The sequence below is a fragment of the Phacochoerus africanus genome, chromosome 9, assembly GCF_016906955.1.
Source record: "Phacochoerus africanus isolate WHEZ1 chromosome 9, ROS_Pafr_v1, whole genome shotgun sequence".
Lineage (NCBI taxonomy): Eukaryota > Metazoa > Chordata > Mammalia > Artiodactyla > Suidae > Phacochoerus > Phacochoerus africanus.
Genome location: NC_062552.1, coordinates 58,404,025 through 58,429,719, shown reverse-complemented (window position 1 = coordinate 58,429,719; position 25,695 = coordinate 58,404,025). Strand labels below are relative to the sequence as shown.

General features: G+C 39.6%; 1 protein-coding gene across 2 annotated transcripts; it reads left to right on the top strand.

The window, feature by feature from the left end:
* TSPAN3 (tetraspanin 3) lies at positions 1-25,695 on the top strand. Of its 2 annotated transcripts, none has more exons than XM_047796481.1 (7): positions 1-348; positions 14,118-14,309; positions 14,554-14,628; positions 16,062-16,163; positions 17,574-17,726; positions 18,189-18,272; positions 24,794-25,695. In XM_047796481.1, the coding sequence occupies exons 1-7, from the start codon at positions 286-288 to the stop codon at positions 24,884-24,886; spliced, it is 762 nt and encodes a 253-aa protein (XP_047652437.1). In that variant the 5' UTR covers positions 1-285; the 3' UTR covers positions 24,887-25,695. The 2 variants fall into 2 exon arrangements, with proteins under 2 accessions (XP_047652437.1, XP_047652438.1); XM_047796482.1 differs by lacking the exon at positions 24,794-25,695 and adding an exon at positions 21,816-21,857 and having other exon boundaries at positions 93-348.

The following is a 25,695-nucleotide window of genomic DNA, read 5'->3' as shown; positions in this document are numbered from 1 at the left end:
AAAAGGCGTGGCCTCGCTGTAGCCGACAGGGAGTGGTTGGGTAAAACTGCCTTCCGGGGGCGGGACTCGGTTGCCGGGGAGCTTCACTGGGACCCTGCGGAGACTGCGGCGGCTGCGCGCTGGAGCGAGGTGCTTGCTGGGTCCGGGGTGCGCGACGGCGCCGGGGCTGCGGTGAACGTCTCGCAAGCCGTGCTGTTACTAGCCGGGAGGCGCCGTCGCCATTGCCGCCTCGCTCGGTGAGCGCATCCCGCTCGCCGAGCAGGGCCGCAGCCGACCGCCGGCGCCATGGGCCAGTGCGGCATCACCTCCTCCAAGACCGTACTGGTGTTTCTCAACCTCATCTTTTGGGTGAGTGGGGCCAGCGGGCGGGAAAGGGTGAGGGGCGGGCGGCGCAGCCCAGGAGGCCTCGGCTGAAGCGCCTGTGGGGCCCGGTGGGGACCCGCGCTGGGCTGGGACTAGCGCTGAAGCGACGCGGCCCTGCGGCGGGGAGGCGCGGGGGGCCGGGCCCCGGAGGCCGCTTCGCTAGGTCCCTCCCGGTTCGGGCTGAAAGCTCAGGACGTAGAGGGCCGAGAGGGGAAATTCTCGGGGGCTTCCGGTGGCCTCTGCTGTCGGTCCCGACGCCCTGGCTGGCTGGCTCTGTGCCAGGGGCCTGGCTATGGGAGCCTCGGCCGAGGAACCCCGGCCTCCCCCTGGAGCAGCCTGCTGGACGGAGAGCTCTTGTTGCAGATTCTTTGAGGACATCAGGCTCGAAATAGGATATTCCCCAAAGGGCCGGGCTCCGCTTTCTTTGTCAGGGCCCAGAGTCCCCGCAGCTCCGGGGCAGCCCCGAGGCTTGTGGGCAAATGGTGCAGAAGTGCGGGGACGCTATCGGCTCGGGGCGAGGAATTTTGTCTTGGATCTCTGCATATGGACAGCTAGTTGGCTGGTTACCAGCCCAGAAAGGTTTAAACTTGAGAAGCCAAATAATCCTGTCACCAAGAAAATCAATCTATTTGGCCATGGGGGTGGGTAGCCTAAGATTATAAACCTTGGTTAAATATGACTCGAATGTCACAAGATCTTGAAAGCAATGAGTTCACTTTCAATAAACAGTGGCTTATGAATTTTTGGACACGCCCCCATTTTAATTCGGGTCCTTATCTCACCAAGGACCTTTGTAACAGCCTGTGTTATTCCGGTCAGTTTCTCCACCCTCTAGTTCTTCTGGACATTGCACCAGGATAGATCTTATGAAGCATTTCTTACCTCAAATTACTTTATTTAAAAAGCAAAACCAAACCCTCCAAAAGCTTCAACTGAAGTTCTCATTCACCTTTCTTTTCTCACAATTGACCATGTTCTTAAACACTTGCTGCCCTGGACACACTTCTCTGTCCCCGGGAACTTTCCCACTTCCCATACTTTTGTATGTCTCCATTCAACTCTTTCCCACACACATTCCTAAATCAGAAAGAATCCTTTCCTTCTCACACCCTCCCCCTGCCAACAAAGGATGAAACTTCATATTCTGACTGCTGTAGCATAAAAGGATAATTATAGATTTTTTAAAAAAGGATAAGGTACCCACTACACACACATGGGTATTGCCATAGTATGTTTCAGGGTATTTATGGTGTGACTGAAAGAATCCTGACTGATAGTACCTGTTCAGAATCACCCACGTTTGACTTTGGGATTTCCATGATTTCTTCTTTTCTGATTAGAGGAGTGCTTCTTATACTTGAATTTGACTTACAAGCCTTTTTAAAAGGTAAAAGAATTTTCAGAAATCTCCAAATGAGAAACACTATTAGATAAGATACTTAGGTATAGAGTTAGTTTTGTACCATTTACAGTTCCTTGCGATTTTTAGGGAATAACAGTTTGATTTTGAAGAATAATCTGGGAGTTCCCATTGTGGCTCAGTGGCTTAAGAACCCAATACAGCATCCATGAGGATGCCCGGTTTGATCCCTGGCTTCTCTCAGTGGGTTAAGGATCTGACATTGCTGAAAGCTGCAGCATAGGCTCCAGCTGCAGCTCTGATTCTGCTCCTGAACTTTCATAGGCTGCAGGTGCAGCCCTAAAAAGAAAAAAAAAAAGTAATTTGTGTACTATCAGTTGAATTCTAGTCTGTGCAAGGTCAGGGACTGGAACTGTTTTGTTGTTTTTTCTGTTTTTGGTCCCACCCTCGGCATGTGGAAGTTCCTAGGCTGGAGATCCAATCTGAGGCACAGTTGGGGCAACACCAGGTCCTTAACCCACTGTGGCACAGCAGAAACTCCCTGGAATTGTTAAACAAAATATTGGAAATACAGAAGCGATTTTCTTTAAATAATTAAATTTTCATTTAAAACATCACTTAATTCAAAGTAATTGCTCATGAATCTTTGGAAATTATGTAACTATATATTATTGGCACTCAGTGAAGAATGTTATGTGGAATTGCTTTTCATTGTAGGTTCTTGTCAAGACTAAAGTTAAACTGTATGGTAAAAACACCCTTTATCTAGGTTAGTAGGATAGTAAAATATTTGTAAGCTGTGATGAGGAAGTTAAGCAGACATGCAGGGGAAAAAAACTGAGGCATAGAGCATGTTTAGTGCAGTATAACTAGTGAGGAAACAGTGTTAGCTATGTCTCCAACCAAAGTATTAGTTTAGGGACAGACTATTGGAATTGACAATGTTGGTAATGATAACTACCATTTGAGTGCTTTTTCACCCATTCACTGTGCTAAGCACATAACAACCCCATCTGGCAGGGAATAGTATGCTTATTTTACAGGCGAGGACATTAAAGTTTATTTGAAGTGCACACCCAAGGTGGGGCAGAGCCTGTCTTCAAGCCGAAGTTGTCCTATACTCTAGGGCCTGTGTTAGAGCATAGTGTGATTTCAGAAGCTTTGGAAAGAAGAAGGAATTCTTTAGGCTATGTTGGAATCACTTTCTTTAAACACTGGTTTTTAACCTTGTTTAGAACCTACGCCAGCACTTAAACTACTCTATTTAACTCGTCAGTTTTAAAAATTAGATTATTATGAGGAAGTACATAAAACCGATGTTAACCTGTTTGACCTGGGAATTTGTAATGGGTACCTCAGTTCTAATAATTGTATTCTGATATAGTGGCCCCTTCCTCCTTTTAATACCTTAATGTATAAGTGGAAGAATAAATATTCCCTACATAGAGCATCTTTAAAATTAATCTAGGTTCCCCTGGGCAGCTTGAGCACAGATTTCTTTAACTGTTGCACTGGCTCTTCACTATCAGATGGTGATGGCTGATTGTTGATAAATATTAAAGTTTAATTGTTTTGGCAACATCTTTAAACTAGACCTCTTAATATTGTGATATCCTGGTTAAGTTGGCAGTTTGTTCAGTGAGCCGTGGTGTGGAAATACATATGTATTTGAAATACTTAGATCAGCATTAAATGATCTGATGGCCAAAAAGTTGTTAATTAATGTTGACCTGGTAGAGGTTATTTGGGACATTGCAGAGAGAGTTCCTGTGGAAAGGCACAAAGGGGAAAGAGTGGTTCTAAAGTCCTGAAGGTTGTCTTAGTGGAAATGGAGAGTTCTTCACCAAATTCTAAAATCCACAAAGGGCTTTTCCCTTTGTGGTTCAGTAGGTTAGGAACCCGAGTAGAATCCATGAGGGTGCAGTTGCAATCCCTGGCCTCGTTCAGTGGGTTAAGGATCTGGTGTTGCAGTGGACTGTGGTGTAGGGCACAGACTCGGCTTGGATCCCATGTGTCTGTGGTGTAGGCTGGCAGCTGCAGCTCTGATTCGGCCCCTAGCCTGGGATCTTCCATATGCCACGAGTGCGGCCCTAAAAGAAAAAAAAAAAAAAACCTAGGGCTTAGCATGAAAGGCAATTTTGGACAAGTGAAGGGATGTACAACTTGGATCTCTTGGTTTTTTTGTGGAGTGACATAGCTTTAAATGTAAGTGTATTAGTGCTAGACCCAGGATAATTTTTGGAAAACAGGAGTGTTGGAGTTACATGACTGAATTTTGAAGGCTATTGGAACAAAGTCATTAGCCTTTTCTATAAACTGCACATTTGTACCAAATCAGACAGGAGTCTTGATTTGGTGGGTCATTGGATCTGACCCAGGAGGCCTCATCTAAAACAAGTTTAGGAGTTCCTGCTGTGGTGCAGCAGGATCGGCAGCATCTCTGGACTGGTGGGACACAGGTTCAATCCTGGGCCTGGCACAATAGGTTAGGGATCCAGTGCAGGTCTCAGTTGTAGCTGGGATCTGATCCCTGGCCGGGGGAACTCCACTGCTTCAGGGTGACTGGGGAAAAATAAGTAAATACATAAAACAAGTTTAGATCAGTATTTTATAATTTCAGGTTTTTATTATGGTAAGTTAATTGAGTCCTTAATCAAGTCTCAGGTTATTCAGATTACCTTCACTTTTTCTACCCTAAGAGGAAAATTCATTGGCTAGTATTTATTTTGCTCACATGTATCTTAGGCATTCTAGGAACTACAAGAGAAAGATTGGTCTGTGGTTGCAGAGTTTATAATCTGGCCCACCTGCTTGGGGTGTTGTTTTTCATCAGTATGAGAGGCCATGGTAACACTGAAACAGCTGTGGGATAGCAAATACCACATGGTCAAACACTTTGTAAATGCCTTTGAAACAACTTTGGAATGTGGCGCTTTTACTAACCATCATTCACTGGTGAAATACCCTTAACATACAAATCATATTTAAAAGCTTTATATAACCTTTAAAATTACCTTAAAAAATTCATATTACACTTTGCTAGGTGAATACATACAATTAAGGAAAATTGCTTTGTTAAACAGGTACAACACAAATGTTTAAGTGCCTTCTTTGTGCTTATATTATTAATAAAAAGGTGGAAAAGTGAAGATCTCTGTTCTTACAGAACTTTTGTTCTGTTGAAGCAAGATGGACAATTAAAAATAAGCGAGAAAGGAAGTTCCCTTGTGGTACAGTGGGTTAAGGATTCAGTGTTGCTGCACCTGCAGCTTGGGTTCCACCCCTGACCTGGGAACTTCCACATGCCTTGGGTGCAGCAAAAAAAAAAAAGAAGAAGAAGAGAGAGAAAACAAAACAAAGGGAGGAGATAAGAAAAAGATCAGCTGGTGATATGTTGTGGGAAGAACTAAACAGGGTGATGTGATGGAGTGATTGGATGGCTGCTTTAGGTTGACAGGTCTGCTCTAAGGAGGTGAAATTTAATTTGGAATATATGAAAGAAGGGATTCTGGGAGTGATTTGGGGGAAATGGGGGCCATGTAAGACAAGGAACAGCCTACAGGTCCTAAGGCAAGAATATACTTGGTGTGTTGAAATTACCAAAAGAAGGTTTAACTATACATTCATGCTTTTGTTTAAAAGATAAAAATTTGGAGTTCCTGTCATGGCTCAGCAGTAACAAACCCACCTAGTATCCATGAGGACCCTGGTTCGATCCCAGGCCTCTCTCAGTGGGTTAAGGATCTGGTATTGCCATGAACTGTGGTGTGTGTTGCAGATGTGGCTCAGATCCCAAGTTGCTGTGGCTGTGGTGTAGGCTGGCAGCTGCAGCTCAGATTTGACCCCAAGCCTGGGAACTTCCATATGCCATGGGTGTGGACCAAAAAAAAAAAGTTAAAAATTTATAACAAAGTATTTTGAGGAAAGCTTTTTGTCGCAAATCTCCTTATACATATTTTGTGTTTTCTAGCACATCTTACACATTGAGTTAGGAAGGTGATACTTCTAAACCGGAACCTTCATCTAACATCCTGGAATCTGTTTCTCTACCTCCTATATTCCTATCATCATGAATGACTGCTCTGACAAAGAATATGTCATTGGAACACACCTTCAGCTAACAGATTTTTTTTCCATAGTAGTTTTGCAACTCACTAGAAGAAAAGCAAACTTTGTCAGTAAGCAAATTATGATATATAACAGGAGACCTATTTCTTGTCTTTAGCAGTTAAGAAAATGAATATTTCCATTAGTACATTTTCAGGCATCTCTTCACTGACCCAAGAGCCTTGTGGCTCTGAGTAATCATTAAGTGAAAGAACCATAGCTTTAGGAACTTGAAATGATCGAGGAACATGCTCTTTAGTTGGCAGTTTAAGGAATAGGCTGTTTATTAGCTTTTTAGGATATTTATCATGCTTTGAAATGTTTCAGTGAATTTTATTCCCTAAGATCCAGTTTAGGTTAGGATGTTTGCAGAAAATTTATTCCCTAACATTTATACGTGCATCAAACAAGCATACTTTTAAGAGTTGTTCATTTAGTAAATGCTTGTTGAGTATCTGTGCTTTACTTGTTTCCGAGAAATGCAGAAAGGTATAGTTCCTGCTTTGTAGCAGCTCGTGGGAAGACTGGTTAGATGGGCAAAATCATTTAATATTCCATTGAGTTTAATTTCTTGATGCACCTCCCCGCTCCCTTTCATATTCTTGGACATTCGAAAGCCTTCCTTTAAAAATATCATCTCTCCTCTCTCTACTCCTCCTTTTTCTTTGGAGGGGAGTGCATCCGAGGGGCATGTGGAAGTTCTGGGGCGAACCTGTGCTGCAGGTGTGATCTGAGCGCAACAGTGGCAGTGCTGGATCCTTAACCCGCTGAGCCACCTCTTCCCTCCTTAATAATGTGGTAGAGTCAATAAATGAGAAAAATTATTTGCATTGATATATTTGTTTTTGATTCATTAAAAGGAAATCTAGAGTAAATGCTGACTTATTGTATTTTACATTATTGTTGCTACTGATTAAACACATAACCCAAGCGTGCACAGAATCTAATATAAAGCTTAAGCACCTCAGGCTCCTATAAGTAATAACTGACTCTTATTACAGTTAGAGGATCTCAAAGAAAAAAAATGCACGTTTAAATTCCATGCTTCTCAGATGACTCCTAGAGCCCTACAGTCTGAAAAGAGCTAATTTCCATGCTGTTAAAATAATTTGTCTGTGGCAGTTGGTTGATCTTGAGTTTCATTGCATTCTGCACGTTTGGGCCTTTCAGCTGGTAGGTATAAGTTGGATTAAATAGAACAAGCTGGATAAACAACGATGATTTTGAAAAACACAGAAAAATGAATATAGAACAGAATTGAGAAACATGATTTTTGGAATATCCTCAGAGTAATATTGGTTTAAAGGATTAAAATATTTGTTTCTTGAAGAGTAATGGCAGTACCAATGGTGATGTTGATAATGATGGCAGAAGTGGCTTACTGTCAAAGCTTTATACCTCCAAGTAGGATGTTTTTTTTCTCTCTTTGATAGGTGATATTTATGAAATAAATAAATATTCATCTAGAGATGAATCAAAGCTAGGCAGGCTTGAGAAAGGTGATCAACAGGGAAAATTGGCAAAGGTACCTAAAATATCTGAGATTGAAGAGATACCTATTTTATGTTAGTGGTGTTAAGGACAGATCTAAGAATTCATTTGTGAAAGAACATCAGAGTCAATTTCAGATGGAGTTTTAAATATTTACTTTTCTGAATATGCAAATAATATATTTGCTTTTTTAAGAAGACACTAAATAAATTAACATCACCATAATTCCATTACCTGGAGACAACCAATATTAACATTTGGTGTTTTTTTAAATGCCTGTGTTTAAGTATGTTTTTCTCCTGACATGCCACATATGTATTATTAAATCCTTCTTTAGCGTATTTAAAGGCTATTATGCAAGTATCCCTCGGGATGCTAGGGTTTTTTATTTTGCTATTATCATTTTGTTACAACATTTTGATGAACATACCTTATTCAAATTTTTGTTTCCATCTGACTTATTTTCTTAAGAATAGACTCCTAGAAATGGAATTGGTAGGTACAAAACTGTAAAAGCTGAGGCTAATAATGTGTTGCCAGATTGCTTTCCAAAAAGATTATTCTGTATTAATCTGTACTCCTGAGGACTCTTCTTCTCTCTGTACCCTCACATAATCTTTGAGTACTGCTTGCCTTTATTATTGACCAGTTCGTTTAGTAGAGAATGGTTTATTTCATAGCTTCACAAATTCTTGGTCAGAGTCGCTTTAAGTTCTGAAAAGCGACTTAAAATCTTTGGAATTGTCTTTTTTTCCTTGAATGATAAGAGAGTAAATGAAATATGCAGGCCTTGGACTTGGTAAAGGGTAATTGTGTTCAGTGACATGAAGTATGTCATCAGAGTTAAGTCAGAATTGAAACAGCATGTTTGGACTAGAGAATATTATGGTAAATAGAATGCTAAAAGATTTAAAGTGATTTTAAGACACTTGTAACGCCACGAAGATGATGGAGTAATATGACCTTCAAGAAACTCTGAATTAAATGTTAAAAGATATTTTCATAAGACGGACTTCTGCTGCTCTTTCCCCCATCTCTGCTTTTTGAAATCTGTGTTCTTACAAAGTCTACACAGTGGTTTTTGCCAGGTTTTTTTCTTGACTGTTTCTCTCCCAACATTCCAATCTCTTCTGCTTTACCAATTGATTGTTGGAGGCAAAAATCACTCTGAAGGAGTAGTTCTTGCAGGCAAGAAGAATTTGTCAGACACTGTGCTTTTAGCTGCATGACTTCGGAGGGTCCCCTCATCTTTATGCTGTCTGATTCTTGCCAGTTCTGCAAATGAATCCATGACTGCTATATACCACTGCAAGAAAATCACTTCTATTTTTCTTTGCTTTATCTTCACCCAAATGTTCTCAGGGAAGCTTCCACCTTCACATTTCTAAATTTCCATATAGATACACTTTTCCCAACAGAGCTCTTTTATCTCCTAGCTTGTAACAGGTCTGTTTCATTTTTAATATTGCCACATTCCAGTTGCAGGTTTTACTGACTGATGTGCCCCCTTTCATTGCATATTCCTTCTTAGAAAAGTAAAGAATTGGGGAGTTTTGTGGATTTTAACATTTCATCATCTTTCTCAGAGGATTTGAAAAGTACAATAGAACACCTAGTTTCTAAAACCAAAATACTAGTTTCTAAACTATAGAAAAATCAATCTTAGGTAAGAATGAAGTTTCTTATTTTAAAGGGTCTTCACATGGGTGTGTATATAGCGGGAGGGTAAAGTGGAACTCCTACTGCTAATATTCTCTGACAGGTAGCTTTATTTTTAGAGGAAGAGCTTGGTGTTGTGTAAAAGCACTGGCTCTGCTCAAGTTTTAAAATTTTGTCATTTAGAGCATGAGTTTATTAAAAGGTAAAGAAGAATAGTTTTTTAAAAACTATTTTTTTCTATGGTTTCAGCCCTCAGCCTTTCCCTTAAATTTCTCTCCTTTGTACAAAGGCTGAATATTTTTAGTATACTGTCCTGGCATAAATCCTCCTTATAGGCTCAGATTTTCTCAGCAGTGACTAAAGCAGTTCAGCCGCTTCCAAGTTCTACATTTCATTCCTCTTCTGCTGCACCTCCTCCTCCCCCCGCCGCAGCTGCTTTGTTGGCAGAGCCCAGATCCTTTGATAGATCCCAATCCCTGCATGACCCTTCAGCAGAAGGATTTAACCCTGCTCACCTTTTAGCCTTTCTAATGGCCACAAGTCCTATGTAAAAATCTGCATTACTACAAAGTCCCTAGTTAGGAATTACATATAACCTTTCTTCCATTCACCTTACAAGCTCAAGCTGTATTTTTCATCAGATGGTTGGATGTCATTAAAGCGGTTGCTTATTGCTATTTTGGGTCTTCAGCTGTTGTTGGGACACCTTCTCTATATTTTCAGAGTAATGCGTGTCATTTCATAAGTTGTTTACTATACAACTTATACTTGCTGTATAAACATGTCATTAAAAGAAGAAAACTTTTAAGTTCTCTTCAATTTAGGTAATGGCCTTTATGAGTAATTTGATTTAGGTAGTTGCGTATCAGCGATCAGTGCAGTTGCTGCTTTGGTGTGTGCAACTACTGAGTTGCTTCCCACTGTATGTTGTCAAAACAGAAGTGTTAATGTTCTCAACTCTGCCGTGTGATTTGGGTGTTGACTAGTTTGCAGCCTGGGAAAAGAAACTGCTCTCAAGTCTATGAGAAAAGAACAGGCAGCTTTATGAACTAACGGCGTCTGCTCCTAGCCTTCCACTGCATTTGTTGTCTGCCTTGGTGGAGGGTGTCAGCGCTGGAAGCATTGCCCTGGGCTCCCTCCCAGGCAGCACCAACTGTGAGTCTGACAGGAACCCCTCTAGGTTGGAAACATGTCCTCTCGTGTTTCAAACAAATACTTCTTCCATGTCTTGCCTCAGATTAATTTTGATAACATACATTTATCCAGTTTTATCTTGTTTTCATTCAGATTTTTGTTGCCTAAAATTTCATTTGGTAGAAGCTCAAAGACAATTCATTTTAATACAAGCCTTTTAAGAAATAGAGATTGCCTATTAGAGTAAGAAAAGCTTAGAATCCAGAGGATAGAGAGATGACTAGTTAAGACAAACTGGGCAAAGTTTGATTGCTTCCTATTTGGGATTTCTTCTAATTCAGTTTGAGGACTGAAAGCATTTACTATAACAAAATGTGTGTTTCTGTATCACATGTATTTAGCCAAGTAGTGTTTGGTAAGAGTGTTAAGTAGTCCATCTACTTCTGTGATTAATGTACCTAAACCAATAAGCTGTTTCTCCTCTTTCCTCTCTCCTTTGCCTTCCATCCTCCGTAATAATATCACCAAGGTAAGTATGTCACTGAACTCTGAGGGCCTTTGAACAGGCACAGTTGCTATAAGTGAAGCATCTATAAACTAATATATTCCAGCTGTGATGGCCATCAGGAATTTAGTAAACTGGATTAAGTTGCCAAATCTTGAGTAGTGAACTAAAAACTATAAACTGCAGAAACAAAGTAAATACAAACCAAAGCTTCTGATAGAGATGGGAGGACAGTTTCAAGGGAAGGGATGAGATGAAGGGTACTCAGTGAATTTCGACTAATACCTACTGTGTGCCAGGCACTGTTCTGGGTGGCACAGGGCCGAAAGACAGATGGGCAGGGCAAAGCTCGTGCCCGGTACAGGCTGAGACGTGTGTAGTTATAATTGCAACAGTTGTAGTAAATGTTCTGTTAGAGCTGTGTAGGGATGATATGGGGCCAAGGGCACCTAATCCAGCTTGAAGTGGTCAAGAATGGCTTCCTAGAGGAAGAGGTGATATTTAAACTGCACTTAATGGGTGACAAGGAGTTCCCAGGCAGGTGAAGAGAGGCATTCCAGGGAGAGCCGCTGGACATAACAGCTTTCTGTTCAGGGTACACGAGAGGCTGAGAAGCAGGGAGGAACTGTTCAGTTTCTCAAGGCCTTTATTTGCCTCATCCTAATTTTAAGCATGCTAATCCCTTGATCTGGTTTATATTTTTAACAAAAATAACTGATCAGGAGTTCCCATTGTGGCTCAGTGGTTAACGAATCCGACTAGGAACCATGAGGTTGCGGGTTCGGTCCCTGCCCTTGCTCAGTGGGTTAACGATCCGGCGTTGCCATGAGCTGTGGTGTAGGTTGCAGACGCGGCTCGGATCCCGCGTTGCTGTGGCCCTGGCGTAGGCCGGTGGCTACAGCTCTGATTCGACCCCTAGCCTAGGAACCTCCAAGAAATAGCAACAACAACAACAACAACAACAACAAAAAGACAAAAAAAAAAGAAAGAAAGAAAGAAAGAAAAACTGATCATATAAAGAACACATTATTAAGGGACAGGAAGGATCAGCAGGTAAGGTTTAGGGTGAGCTATGGTAAGGCCCCAACTTAGAAGCACTGCAGTGGGGGTAGAAGTTAATGGTATTCTGGTCATGTTTTGAAAGTAAACCTGAAGGACTTTGGTGATTGATGGGGTGCAGGATTAGGTCATAGAAAGAGTATGGAGTAGCTCTCAGACATTTGGCTAGAAAAAGTAATTGGTGCCGTGTGCTATAAATATAGAATATGAGAGGAGATTCGATGGAGTGGGCAGGAAGGCAGAGAGGGTTTTGAAGAAGGTTGAGGCCTAGGTGTCTGTGGGACTTCTTTCTAGCTGGGGGTGGGCAGTTCTGAGATGACGGCTTAGGTAGAAAGTTGCAGTGGCTGGTAAAGCTGTGGCTAGTGTAGCCTGAGGAGAGCCTGCAAAATGAGAAGCAAATAGGGCGGAAAGTAGAACCCAGATCACTAACACTTGTCTGGTAAAGAGTCCATGAAGAGAATAAGAGTGAGCAGTGAGGGAAATAGGAAGAAAACCAGTAGTAAGGCATCTTGAAAGCCAGAGGGGGAGGGTTTTAAAAGAATATGGTTTTTGTTTTGTTTTGGTTTGTTTTTTTTGTCTTTTTGCCATTTCTAGGGCCGCTTCTGCGGCATATGGAGATTCCCAGGCTAGGGGTCGAATCAGAGCTGGAGCCGCCGGCCTATGCCAGAGCCACAGCAACGCGGAATCCGAGCCGCTTCTGCGACCCACACCACAGCTCACAGCAATGCTGGATCCCCAACCCACTGAGCAAGGGCAGGGATCGAACCCGCAACCTCACGGTTCCTAGTCGGATTCGTTAACCACTGAGCCACGACAGGAACTCCAAGAATATGGTTTTTTAAATTGCCTTCATTATTCTGGTTGTCTTCTCTTTTTAAAAAGTCCTGTTATTATTAAAAAAAAAAAAATTGGGAGTTCCCATTGTGGCTCAACAGGTTAAGAACTCAACTAGTTAGTATCCATGAGGATGCGGGTTTGATCCCTTGACCTCCGTGGGTTAAGGGTCCAGCATTGTTGTGGGCTGTGGTGTAGGTTGCAGAGCCACTCAGATTCAGTGTTGCTATGGCTGTGGTGTAGGCCAGCAGCTGCAGCTCTGGTTTGACCCCTAGCTTTTGAACTTCCATATGCCACAGGGATGGTCCTAAAAAAGAAAAAAAAAAAGAAAATCAGGTTACTTTCTCAACTTTAAATAAGTGGAGTCTTTTCCTTTCAGATCTGAGTGATCCTACCAGCCTAGTGTATGAAAACATACTGATGATGCCCAAGCTTTACAGGGTCCCACAGATTTAAGAAATAAACTGGGTTTCCAGGTTGAGAGGAAATTAATGGTATTTCCAGTATAATTGTGGGGGCTCTTTTCTAGTTTGAAGATAAATGCTTTATGTGTTAAATTTTAAAGAATGGTGAAATAATCATTTTCATATGAAAATCTCAGCTCTACAAAGGATAATTCATTAAACCAAATGTTTTAACGCTTAGCCTCCCACTGTATTTACATTAAAAAATTGGCATTCACATAAAAGCAAGTGGCAGTGGGCTGTCACCATTGTGCTGGTACACAGTGAGAGCAGGATTGACAATGATAAGTGGAGAATGTATGTAAAACTGCAGCTGCAGCATGATGCCTGGAGCAGCAGCTGGTCCATGACTTTCCTGCCTTCACTTTTCCTTTAGGTGCTCTAAACCTTGTTACTCAAAGTTCAAGAATCAGCAGCAGCAGCAGCATCACCTGGGAGCTTGTTGGAAATGCAGAATCTCAGGCACCAACCCCATACCTACTAAATCAGAATCTGCAGTTTTAATAAGATCTTCTAACCTATTCACACAGTTAGAGAAACATGGCTGTAAAGAATAAGAGGCCTAAAGGGTTTGCAGAGTTCTTTAGTGACTTGGCTCCCTGGCTTTACCATTTCAGTCTGAACTAGGACAGCACAATTTTTAGAAATGGGTTTCATGGTTATTAGTTATTATTGTATTTTCTTCCCCCGGGTTGGTAGATAGAGATTACAAAAGCAGATTGTGGAGTGAGATTGCCTGGGTTCAAATCCTGGCTCTGCAGCTTGTACCATTTGTTGGGGGCAGCTGCAGTGAGCAAAGGCATATCCCCACCTCTGCACTGATCTGTATTGGACATATAATTGGGGTATGATAGACCTTAGGGTTGTGGGTGGGTGTTTTCATTCTTGGCATCAGTATTCCTTATTGGGTTCATGGTTTCTTGGTGCTAGATTACCCAGCAGTTATCAGAAAGTAGGTGGAATTTGGAAAGTTTTTAACTTTATAAAAGAAATGTTCTAACGAATGATAGAAGAAAAGTCTACAAATAGATTTAAAAGCGGTGGAAAATCTCATTGAATTATAATGTGCTAAGAAATAGCAGGGATATTTACCAGCAGGGGTTGGAGAATTTTACCAGCACTCTGACCTTGTTTTCTGCAGGGAGCAGCTGGCATTTTATGCTATGTGGGAGCCTATGTCTTTATCACTTACGATGACTATGACCACTTCTTTGAAGATGTGTACACTCTCATCCCTGCCGTAGTGATCATAGCTGTAGGGGCCTTGCTCTTCGTTATTGGGCTGATTGGCTGCTGTGCCACAATCCGGGAAAGCCGATGTGGACTTGCCACGGTAAGTTAGCTTTGTGCTGACAGCATGTATCATCGTAGTGTGTGGGAATATTCATTTGTGTGACTTGCTTGAATTGAGCATGAAAAGCTCTGTATTCTCTTTAGCTCTTATAATTGGAACAGAATTTGCACTTAAACTTCTAGTAGTTATCTCAGATAATATACTTTTTATCTTAAAATGTAAAGGAGCTGTTTTTTCACTTGTATTTAATTTTTGACAGTGTTTCCTTACATTTTCCTTACAGTTTGTCATCATCCTACTCTTGGTTTTTGTCACAGAAGTTGTTGTAGTGGTTTTGGGATATGTTTACAGAGCAAAGGTATGTTGCCTACTGTAATTTACATATGTTTTAAAAGGTGGTTTAAGTGTTTCAAGTGAAATAAACTCATTTTCAGAGGAAACATTTTCTTTTGCCTTCAGTTCTAGTTTGTAGGTATTTAGTATTCTTTAAATGACCTCAGAATGATCTGCACATGTTGGTCAGCTGAGAAGTTCGTTCAGATTTCCTCAGCCCATAGATTCCCTGATGTTTGTTTTAGAAGAACTAAACTGAGGATTTCATTTCCCATTGCTGCCTCTGTAAAAAAATGCTTTGGTCTTGGACCTAGAAAAACGTGATTATGAGGTAAAATCCTACCCTCTTCCCCAGTCCTGAGGAACAACGGATCCTGCCAACTCAAACACCAAGACAGCTGTTGGCAGCCACCCTCTTCTAGTCTCTCTTTCCTCTTTGCTGATCATTTCGTCTTTTCTTGCCTTTTCCCTTTCTACTTTGCCTACTTTTGCTCTCCACCTGCAATACCACTTAAGGCTAAACAGACTGCTTTAAATTAATTTGGGTATAACTATAGAGACATTATAAAGGCATGGTAGAGTTATTCTCATTGTAACGTAAGAGTTTTGAGTCAAAGACATGATATGCCAATTTAATATTCAAGCATTGCTACATAAGGTACCAGATAAGTATGCCAAAAAAAGAATGCAGTGGGTTATGCTCCTACCTACGATGTGGTTATTAATTTTATAATCTTACCACATCGCTGATATGATTACCAAATAGATCTAATCATCTTAGGAGGATAAGGAGCATTTGGTACAAGCAAAACTTGTTGAATGATAACTTTAGTTGCCACTCTTCTATTTGGCAGCAATATATTTTGAAGAGTTTATTTCTTGACTTCTCATTCACATATATTGAACTGCTTTAAGCTTTTTCTTAAAGTACCACTTCTAAGGTCTGATTTTTTTTTTTTTTTTTTAGCCTACTGATTACTTGTGCATATTTGGCCAAGTCTAAATAAAATTAAATAAGTAATGGAAAATAATGTTGGTATTTGTCCCCAAAATATCTTGTGGGGGCTTTTTAAGTTGTTTTAATTTTTACCTCCTTTAGGGAAGGAAAACGAGTAGGTCTTCTGAGAACCCACTGAAAACTTACTTGAAGAAGGTGGTCTATTTATAATTTAGAACACCTATCTCAAAGCTTGACTGCTTTTTCCATCTTGAATAAATTGGTAGCCTGCCGTCTTTAGCAGTCTTCTCTTTGACTGCTTTTAATCTGTGTGATATAATATGTCTGAACTTTTTACCTCAGTCTGTATGGAGGCAGGGGAAGAAAACTTTTTTCTTACAAGAAATTCACAGAGAGATCTCACCACTTTGCATGTGTGCACTTTAGGCATTTAGTTGGAGCCTGGACTAATGTTACCTTTACCAGCATCTTCAGGGACTGAATTCCTTGTTTTGATTCAGGTGGAAAATGAGGTTGATCGCAGCATTCAGAAAGTGTATAAGACCTACAATGGAACCAATCCTGATGCTGCTAGCCGGGCTATTGATTATGTACAGAGACAGGTGAGTTCTCTTGAAGTTAATCTGTTTTTGAGGACAAATCACTGTTGAGTCAACATTAAATTTAACTCTATTACTATATAAATTAGCAATGTACCTTTGCAACTGTGGGTTAGCTTCATGATGCATCCAGTGTTTTTTACCTTAACCCTTGAAAAGTTTTTTCCACCATTGTCCAGTCATAGCCAGATAAGCATCTCACTTCTCCCCCCAAAAAATAACTAGCTAGAAAGGTGATAATGGAAGAGAGGTATGTGTCACTGGAAAGTTGAGAGTCCAGATGGACTTCTGAGGAGGTGAGAAGTCTTCATACACCTTAGGAAAGTAAGACAAGAAAAGGGAACAGACAAAACTGTTAAAAAAAAAAATTAGTATAGGCAATTGAAACACGCGTGGAGGTAAAAACGCGTGGAGGTAGAATCATATGGCAGATCTTTGTATCCATAAACCCACCTCAAAAGTTGTCAGCTATTGTCAATCTTGTTTCATCTATTACTCCCACATATCTTTTGCTAGATTAAAGTAAACCTAAAACATTTCAGACAAAAAAAAAAATTTTTTTTTTTTTTTTAAGCCTGTACCTGTGGCATATGTAAAGTTCCCAGCCTAGGGGCTGGATTAGCGCTGTAACTGCTGGTGTACACCACAGCCACAGCAACGCAGGATCCAAGCTGCCTCTGTGACCTGTACTGCAGTTTGCAGCAACGCCAGATCCTTAACCCACTAGGCCACCACAGGAACTCCCAGAATTTAATACTTGGTTTAAATACTTTGTTATTGGAAGTAATATTTAATTCAGAATCAGATATTTAATAGGAAAGATGTTAAAGATCTTTCTTAGCTGTAAACTACCCTTTCTTGGCAGTGTTGTTTTTTTTGTTTGTTTGTTTTTTGTCTTTTTGCCTTTTCTAGGGCTGCTCCTGCGGCATATGGGGGTTCCCAGGCTAAGGGTCTAATTGAAGCTGTAGCCATTGGCCTACGCAACGCCAGATCCGAGCCGCATCTGCAACCTACACCACAGCTCGGCAACGTGGGATCCTTAACCCACTGAGCAAGGCCAGGGATCGAACTCGCAACCTCACGGTTCCTAGTCGGATTCGTTAACCACTGAGCCACAATGGGAACTCCTTGGCAGTGTGATTTTTAAGTGGAGGTTCTAGACCGAGTAATTATATGCGGCTGTTTAAATTAAAATTAGAGATTCAGTTTCTTAGTTACACTAGCCACATTTTGAGTGCTCAATAGCCTCATGTAGCCAGTGGCTACCATACTGAGCATACAGATGTAGAACATTTCTATCATTGCAGAAAGGTCAGTTGAATGTCGTTGTTCTACAGTGCACAGAACTCTTAACATTCAACCCAGGGGTATGTGTCCTGTGAGCAGTAATCTCTCTGTTCTCTTCTCTGTTAGCTGCACTGTTGTGGAATTCACAACTATTCAGACTGGGAAAATACAGACTGGTTCAAAGAAACCAAAAACCAGAGTGTCCCTCTTAGCTGTTGCAGAGAGACCTCCAGCAACTGTAATGGCAGTCTGGCCTACCCCTCTGATCTCTATTCTGAGGTAAGTTCCATTTCTTGGCCAGCACTTGAATATCGTCTGGTAGTCTGATAACCTGTTTTTCTCAGTAAATTATCTCTACCTGAAACTTCCTTTCTACTTTCTTTTACTTGTCTTTAATGCCGTTTAATTTTAATATAAATTATTTTCAAGGGCATTTTCTTTCTTTCTTTTTTTTTTTTTTCCACCCTGTGGCATATGGAGTTTCTGGGCCAGATCCAAGCCACAATTGCAACAACATCACATCCTTAACTCATTGTGCCAGGCTGGCGATCGAACCTGCATCCCTGTGCTCCAGAGATGCCCCACCATCCCTTTGCATCACAATAGGAACTACCAAATGTGTTATCTTTTTTCCCCTCTTTTAATTTCTGTTCTTTCCATTTCTGCCAATGAGTAGTAATATGTGATCCTGCAGCTTTCACTTTTAAAAAAGACTAATGAGGATGACTTTGGGTGTTTCAGGGGTGTGAGGCTCTAGTTGTGAAGAAGCTACAAGAAATCATGATGCATGTTATCTGGGCGGCCCTGGCATTTGCAGCTATTCAGGTAAGCACAGCTAGCCAAGGGGTTATCAAAGTGTTCTGATTCTCCGATGTCAACCTTGAATGATTTTAGCCATGAAATGCAGTTAATCTTCATTTGATAACTTAGAAGTGATTGAGGTACCAGACACCAGTTTCCAACATCTTCCATTTCCTGTCTCTAGCCATAGACCCAGAGTAGTCCCAGAAACCAGAGATTTGGTTGGGGAAACTGTGAGGGGACTCCTTATCTTACTGTCTTGATTTGTTTAGTGAGTGATCTATTAAAGGTATAGACTCTTGTCATAATGTATTGTTGGGAGGTGTTACAGTAGAACTTCACAGAATTAAAAAAAAAAATCAAACTGGTATATTTGAGCTTGGAAATGGAAAGCTTTATTTTAACCTTTTCTATTTTCTCCTTTCATTTTTTGCTTCTCTGTTTTCAAGTGTTTTATATGTTCATATACATAAATCAAGAACTGGCACTACACTGGTCTCTTAAACTAATAGGAGCAATTTTATCACTACAGAAAAGACTTCTAAGAAAAAACTGAGCTTCTACCCTCTCTTGTATTTGTGAACTTAGTTTTTCTAGATGTACTGTCATAAGAAGTCTGACACCCCTTGGCATATCTGGAAACATACTGTGTCTTTTGCTGGGAGCTGAGGGGACTTGTCCCTGCTCCTACCAATGAAAACATTCTTTTCTGCCCTTAATAATAGTTTGTGTAAAGTAGCTGGTAATAGTTTTAATTACCTCTCACTTTATCAAAAACAAACAAAAAACAACCCACACACATCCTCATACACACCTAAAAAAATAAGAAAGATGGCTGTTTTTCTGCCCAGAATATCTACATTCCTAGATAGTTCTCAGGTGTATACAGATTATCTTAGGGATTCTGTTAGAGGACTGTTTCAACTATTTAAGAATAATTGCAGATCTTTAGATCTAGTTCTCAGAGTGTTCTTTAATGTTCTTTCAATATGTTCTTGAAATTTTGAGGCCTAGAGAATCTAAGAAAGTTTTGGTATCATTTAATTATTAGATAAACCAATGTAATTGCTGGTTTATATATGTAAGTTGCTTGGATTGTCTGCTCTCTGTATATTTGAACGGGAACTAGTGGACTTAATAGGAAGTGCCTTTTAAAATATCAAAAGTGTGATTGTTTACTTTGCTGGTATTCAGACAGCCCTGAAATGATTCATTAAAAAGCCTAGCTCTCTTTATTTGCTATGGTCTCTGACTTACTAAGCGTTTACTTTGTGGCTCAGCTTAGCAGTAATCTGTTGATCAGCAGGGATGTATTTCATATTTTCTTTGTGTAAACACATTCATTGAGCTAAAAATAATGAAACAGGAAGGTGGTCTTTTTTTCCCAAGTGAAATCTTGATCTGTCTTGATCTTGTAATGATTTTATGTGTGGTAATAAAGCTGCATGTTTTAGGATGCAGCAAAAAAGCTTTAGAACTATATGATGCTTGGGATCACGAACTATACAGCCTCTATATAGAAGACTGGTGATAGTCAACACTTTAGTTAGATATGTCCCTCATCTAGTTAAGCTTATTAACCAGGCAGATACTTCTTCATTAAATATTTTTCAGTGGGAGCTAATAAATGTTCTAACTAGTCTCTTATGTATACCTTCCCATGTGCATTTTATACTTAAATCACCCTGACTTAAATAATGGCTGATAAAAGTTTGGTGTTTTCAGTTCTGCAAAACTAAGTCAGACATTCATAGCTTTGTATAGACTCAAAACCTAGTGGTTTTGAAATTTTTAAAACTTTGGTTTAAAGTGGGAAAAAGTCCATTTGAAATAAAAGAATTTTCTAATATCTTTTCTTTTTTTTAAAGAGTACCTGTAAACGTTTAAACTTCAATAATCAAAATCTGATGTAGATTGGTGCCCTGGGTGTGGAAGAGCTGAGTGATGGCAGAAACAGCTCAACCATCAGTGAGCTTTTATGCTTTTATACCTATCCTGATAGAGAAGGGGCTAGAAGGATGCTTGGAGATTCTCCAGTCTCTGTTCCCTTTGTTTTAAAGGCCATGATGAGGGAGAGCAAGCATAATATGACTTATAACCATCACTAAAGCTTGAAACCCATCTCCATGTGTACTCTGCCTCTGATTACAAATTGAAGAATTAAGATTCTCCAAAGATTAAATTCCTTAATTCTGTTATGAAGTCTGACAGTTAGTTGACACTTTACATGAATAGAATATACAGTAGCATTGAAATATTATTAGCCCTTCCTTTAGGTTCTAAAGTGGGGAAGCTCTAAGAGCTATCATAGGAAAAACAGTTTAAAATAATTGTTAAAAGATTAATTTTTGGTAGTGTTCTATCAATACTGTTTAAGCATTGTCTCCTTTGATTTTGAGTGTGATTTGTGATACTATTAAACTACATTTCATTGATGTTCTAAGGTGTAAATATGAATTTAAGAAGAAATTTTCTAATAAGCTTAATTTACCAGTAAAAGCCTCTAATTCAAGTATTGGTCATATGTGGGCCCTGTGGGCCAATCTAGTCTCCACTTCTTAGTGTGAACCGCACTCATTTTATGTGTTGTCCATGACTGCTTTTGTTTTAGAATGGCAGAATTGAGTAGTTGTGACAGAGACCAATTTTGTCTCTTGATTCACAACCTGAAATATTTACTTATATTGCCCTTTTGAAACATTTGACCACTCTTGTTATAGTCTTGTTAAGTGGCCTGTGTTTGGGTAGGACCAAAATGATCAAGAAAGAAAAGCCTGAAAAACACTAATTATTATAACAGGGTTTTTTAATATGAGAAAATGAGATTTAAAAAATTTTGCTGTTCCACTTATACTATTAGTTTATTAGCAAGATACTTCACTTCTTTGAGAGTAGCCTCTTAAATGAACAAATGATCAACTGTAAATTTTGTTTTCAACAGTTTGGTCATAATAAATCAAATCTAGGTTTTGATTTGACAGTCTCTTTAAGTGATCAGCTGTGGGTAAGGCTCTCTGCAAAGGCAGTATGGGAAGAAAGGGAATTGTCAGTCTTCGAGTCTCACAACACTGGCATGTCCCAAAGATGGAGTGATCAAGAGCAAAAGTTTATAGAGAACTGTTTCTCAGGGCCATGTTGCTTTTTTATGGTCTGTATGCCAAGTGTGGAGATCGAGACCACTATTTCCTTCCTGCTTCTTCTGACTATTTCAATTCATTAAAATAAGTTAAAACACACCAGTGGATAGCACTTCATATTGGGCTTCCAGAGAGAAAATTGAGTGTCTTGAATCTGAAAATCTTTAAAAAAAAAAAAAAAAATTCCAAGTAATTCTTATTTAAAAAACTTAAAACCGAAGCTTGGGAAGCTAATTCCTCTTGAGTGGCTAAGTTGTCTTTTGTTTTTGTTTTTAATTTGGGGAAAATTAACCTTAATTTTACCTTTTGAAAATTTCTTAATTGAAAAACACATTTGATAAACTTTTCATCAAATGATAACAAGTTTAGTAAAAAGTAAACCTACCTCTTGAATCTTGACTCCAGTTCTCTGTCCCCCTGCCCCCTGCAGAGGCAACCACTTTGCCCAGTTTGTTGAATAACCTTCCAGAAGTCGTGTGTGCTCTACAAGCATATAAATATTTTTTAATGCAAATGGAGGCTTACAGGATCCAATTTTCTACCTTTTTTTCTTCTTAATTAAGGTAATTGTTTGCAGCCTCTAGTTTTGAGAAATAATGCAGACAGAGCCTTTGTATGCTTTGCCCGGTTTCACTCAGTGGTTAACATTTTCAAAGTTACTGTATATCACAACCAGGATGTCAGCACTGATACAGTCCACTGATTTTATTTAGATTTCTCTTTTCTATGTGTGTATTCAATTCTGTACAATTTTCTGACCTGTTTGGTTCTTGTGTTCACCACCGCAGTCAAGATACTGAGCAATTTATAACTGTACCTACCTCCCTTCTCTGCCTCCTCCCCTGTACCCTGGTAACTACAAAATCTGTCAGCATTTCTAAAATTTTATCATTTCAAAAATGTTACATAGGTGGAATTATATGGCATATGTAACCCTTTGTGCCTTCTTAAAAACAAATTAATGTTACAATGGCTACATTTTTTAGATATATTTCATAACTTATTTAATGTACATTAATGGGCACTTATGGAAGTCTTTCTATTAGGAAATGCAAGCAGTAACTATCCTCTGAATATATGTGCAAAGCCTATAGCAAAAAAATTATAGCCATGAAATTGAGGGGATCAGAGAATATGGATGACTTTTCAGTAGATATTTCTAAATTTTTCTCAGAAAAGGGTATTTCCAGTGTGTGGTTCTAATTATCTGCCTACTTCCTCATAACATCACCTACATAATGTATCATAAGGGCATTTAAATCCTTGGCATTCAGAGAGGTTTTTTGGTGGTTTTTTTTTTTTCCCTTCCACATGTGGAAGTTCCCAAGTCAGGGGTCAAACCCATGCCACAGCAGCGACCCAGGCCACTGCAGTGACAACACCAGATTCCTAATCAGCTACAACACGAGAGAACTCTGGCAGCGAGTTTTTTAAATCACTGCTTCCCTATGTACTTAGTAATCATTTTAGCAGTTAGTGGGTATCATTTTTGGACTAAGTGCAGATTTAGTTCTCCTGATTTGAATATTTCAGGGGAAAGTTTCATTGCAAGAAATCACACTGGAGCTAAAGTATTTGTGTGATGTTTTAAAATCTGTTGTTGGAAATTTTCAATAATTAATGCGATTTTAGTATAGCAAAGCTTTGGAAATGGGCCTGTAATACTTAATGATGAGCTTTGCACTATAAGAAGTTATTACGTAGCGCTTAATGTTCTTAAATAGACTCATTCCCAAGCATGAGTAGGGTTTTATCAAGGTTATTTAATTGTTTTTAAATCAATACAAGTTGATTCAGTTGAAATTAAAGTCCAGAAAGACCCCATTTTGGGGAGTGCTGACTCCTTCAGCAGAAGTTAACCAACTGAAAGGAATGTGAAGAGGTGCGGATAGGAAGAGATCTTTTCCCCAAGCAAATCAGTAATTTTCAGAGCTTAGCGTTTTTATTGCTCAATTTAACATTGCCTGGGAACATAATTGTGTTTGATTTTATAACTGTTTTGAGAATGGTTTGATGTACAGTGAATGGGAATATATTTCTTTAGGAATTAGATACTAAACATGTCTAGAATTGGCTTAAGATATTTAGTAAACTTTCAGTGATACCACTTATTTAAAATGTCTTGAAGGCACTTTACGCTGATAAGTACTCAGCAAACACTGATATAGTGAAACTGATGGATTCAAGCAGCAGGTATCCTGAATGGGTAGACTATAGGCTAAATGAGGGCCAGAATTGGAGTGTGTGACTTTATCGTGGAGAAGTCAAGTTGAGGACATCCTTTTTCTCTGTACGTGTGTCATCAGTAATCATCCACTTCAGACCTCGAGAGTCTGTTTATGGACTGGCTACATCTTGTTGAAATTAGATTGACCCCGTATGTACAGAGGGCCCTTGCCTTTTAAAATCAAGTAACTGAGACCTTTTCCTGTCAATGAAGAGTTAGAGCAGAAAATTAATGTATTCTTACTTAGCTCTTTAGTAACTGTTTCTATTTGTAAGAAGCCAGATCAAAAATTCTAGAATCGTTTCTCTTTAATCCAGCTTAAATCCTCTTGCTTATCCAAAATAACATGGCATGATTTATTACTATTCCAATTTGCTACCACAGAAGGATTAGGGCTTATTAAAAAAAAAAAAAAAATAACAGAGGAAGAGTGACCTTTAAAAACTAATACATATATAATACCACAGAGTCCAACCTGGATTTTGAAAATAGTAAGTAATTGTGAAATAAAAACATTTGGAAGATAGTTTTTGGCATCAGGATTGTTTTTTCCCTGTAGAGCTTTTGGGCTGCCCATGTGCTGGGCTTTACATTTTGTGGATTGTTAGGAAGTCTATCACCCCCAAATCTAGATGCCTGAAAAGACCACCATTAAATTTCCACATCATACATGGTCTTGATCATTCTGCTTCCTAGACCTTTGCTGTCCAGTATGGTAGCCACTAGCCACATACGTCTAAGTTTAAATAAATTTTAATAAAATAAAAAATGCAGTGTCTTAGTTGTACTAGCTACATTTCAAATGCTCAATAGCCACATGTGGCTAGTGGCTACCATATTTGACTGCTCAAATATAGAATGTTTCCAGCATTACAGAAAGTTCTTTGTATAGTACTGCTGTTGAGTGAGAGTGGGATTGGCAGTAGGAGAGCCTTGATTCTCTGCTCTCTTCACAAATTATTCTTAGGCGTGAGGCAGAAAAGCTGAAACTTGATACTTAATTCCTAAAAAGATAATGTATTCATTAGAAATTGCTTCTGTTATTGTTAGTGCTTTTTTTTTTTTTTTTTTAATGATTTGAGATCTTTGAAGTTTGAAACAGTTCCATTGCCAGCAAGGAAATTCACGTTTGCTATAAGAGGATTTCACCTTTTTTCCCCTTTGTTGTTTTCTTCCCACAGCTGCTGGGCATGCTGTGTGCGTGCATTGTATTGTGCAGAAGGAGTAGAGATCCTGCTTATGAGCTCCTCATCACCGGTGGAACCTATGCATAGTTGAAAACTCAAGCCTGAGCTTTTGAGTCTTGTTCTGATTTGGAAGGTGAATTGAGCAGGTCCACTGCTATTGGCCTCCTGAGTTCACTTAGTTAAAGCACACGTACACAGGTGTTGGACAGAGCAGCTTGGCTCTTCATGTGTCCACCTTCTTACCTACCTACCTATGACTTTCCTTTCCTCTGTTCTAGCTGACTCTCCATGTCTAAGTGTGTAAGTACGGCGGTAAATGTTCTAATCTCAGAACCATTTGCGAGTTGCGTAGCATGGTAGAATTAAAGGCGGACGTGGGCCTGCTTCTGTTACCTCCAAGCAGTAACGGGACTGCTGCTGAAGTATCACCGGGTCCTTTCAGTCTTCACTATGGAGAACTCTTGGCCAAAGGTTTCTGGGGAAGAGGGAGGCAGTCAGCTGTCTGGTTAAAGTTAATACCAGATGGTAGCCCTCATCAGTGTCCTTTTAAAAATATATACTGTAGTCTGGTAAGATAGCAACTGTACAAAACGGCTAAAATAGATTTTAGAATCATACAGTGTGTGTCTTGGTTCATCTTCAAAATCAGACTGATCTTTGAAACTAGTGGTTTATAATCAAAGCCGGCTTTATAGGAGGAGTATAATGTATACACTACTGTTTTAAAACAATTTGTGTGAGTGTGTGCGTGTGTTTTTGTATGATTGAGCCCATTCATTGTAAGTCTAAACTCGTTAGAAATAATGTACCCACATAGACTAGCAAAATAGTATGTAGATGTGATCTCAGTTGTAAATAGAAAAATCTAATTCAATAAACTCTGTATCACCCCCTCA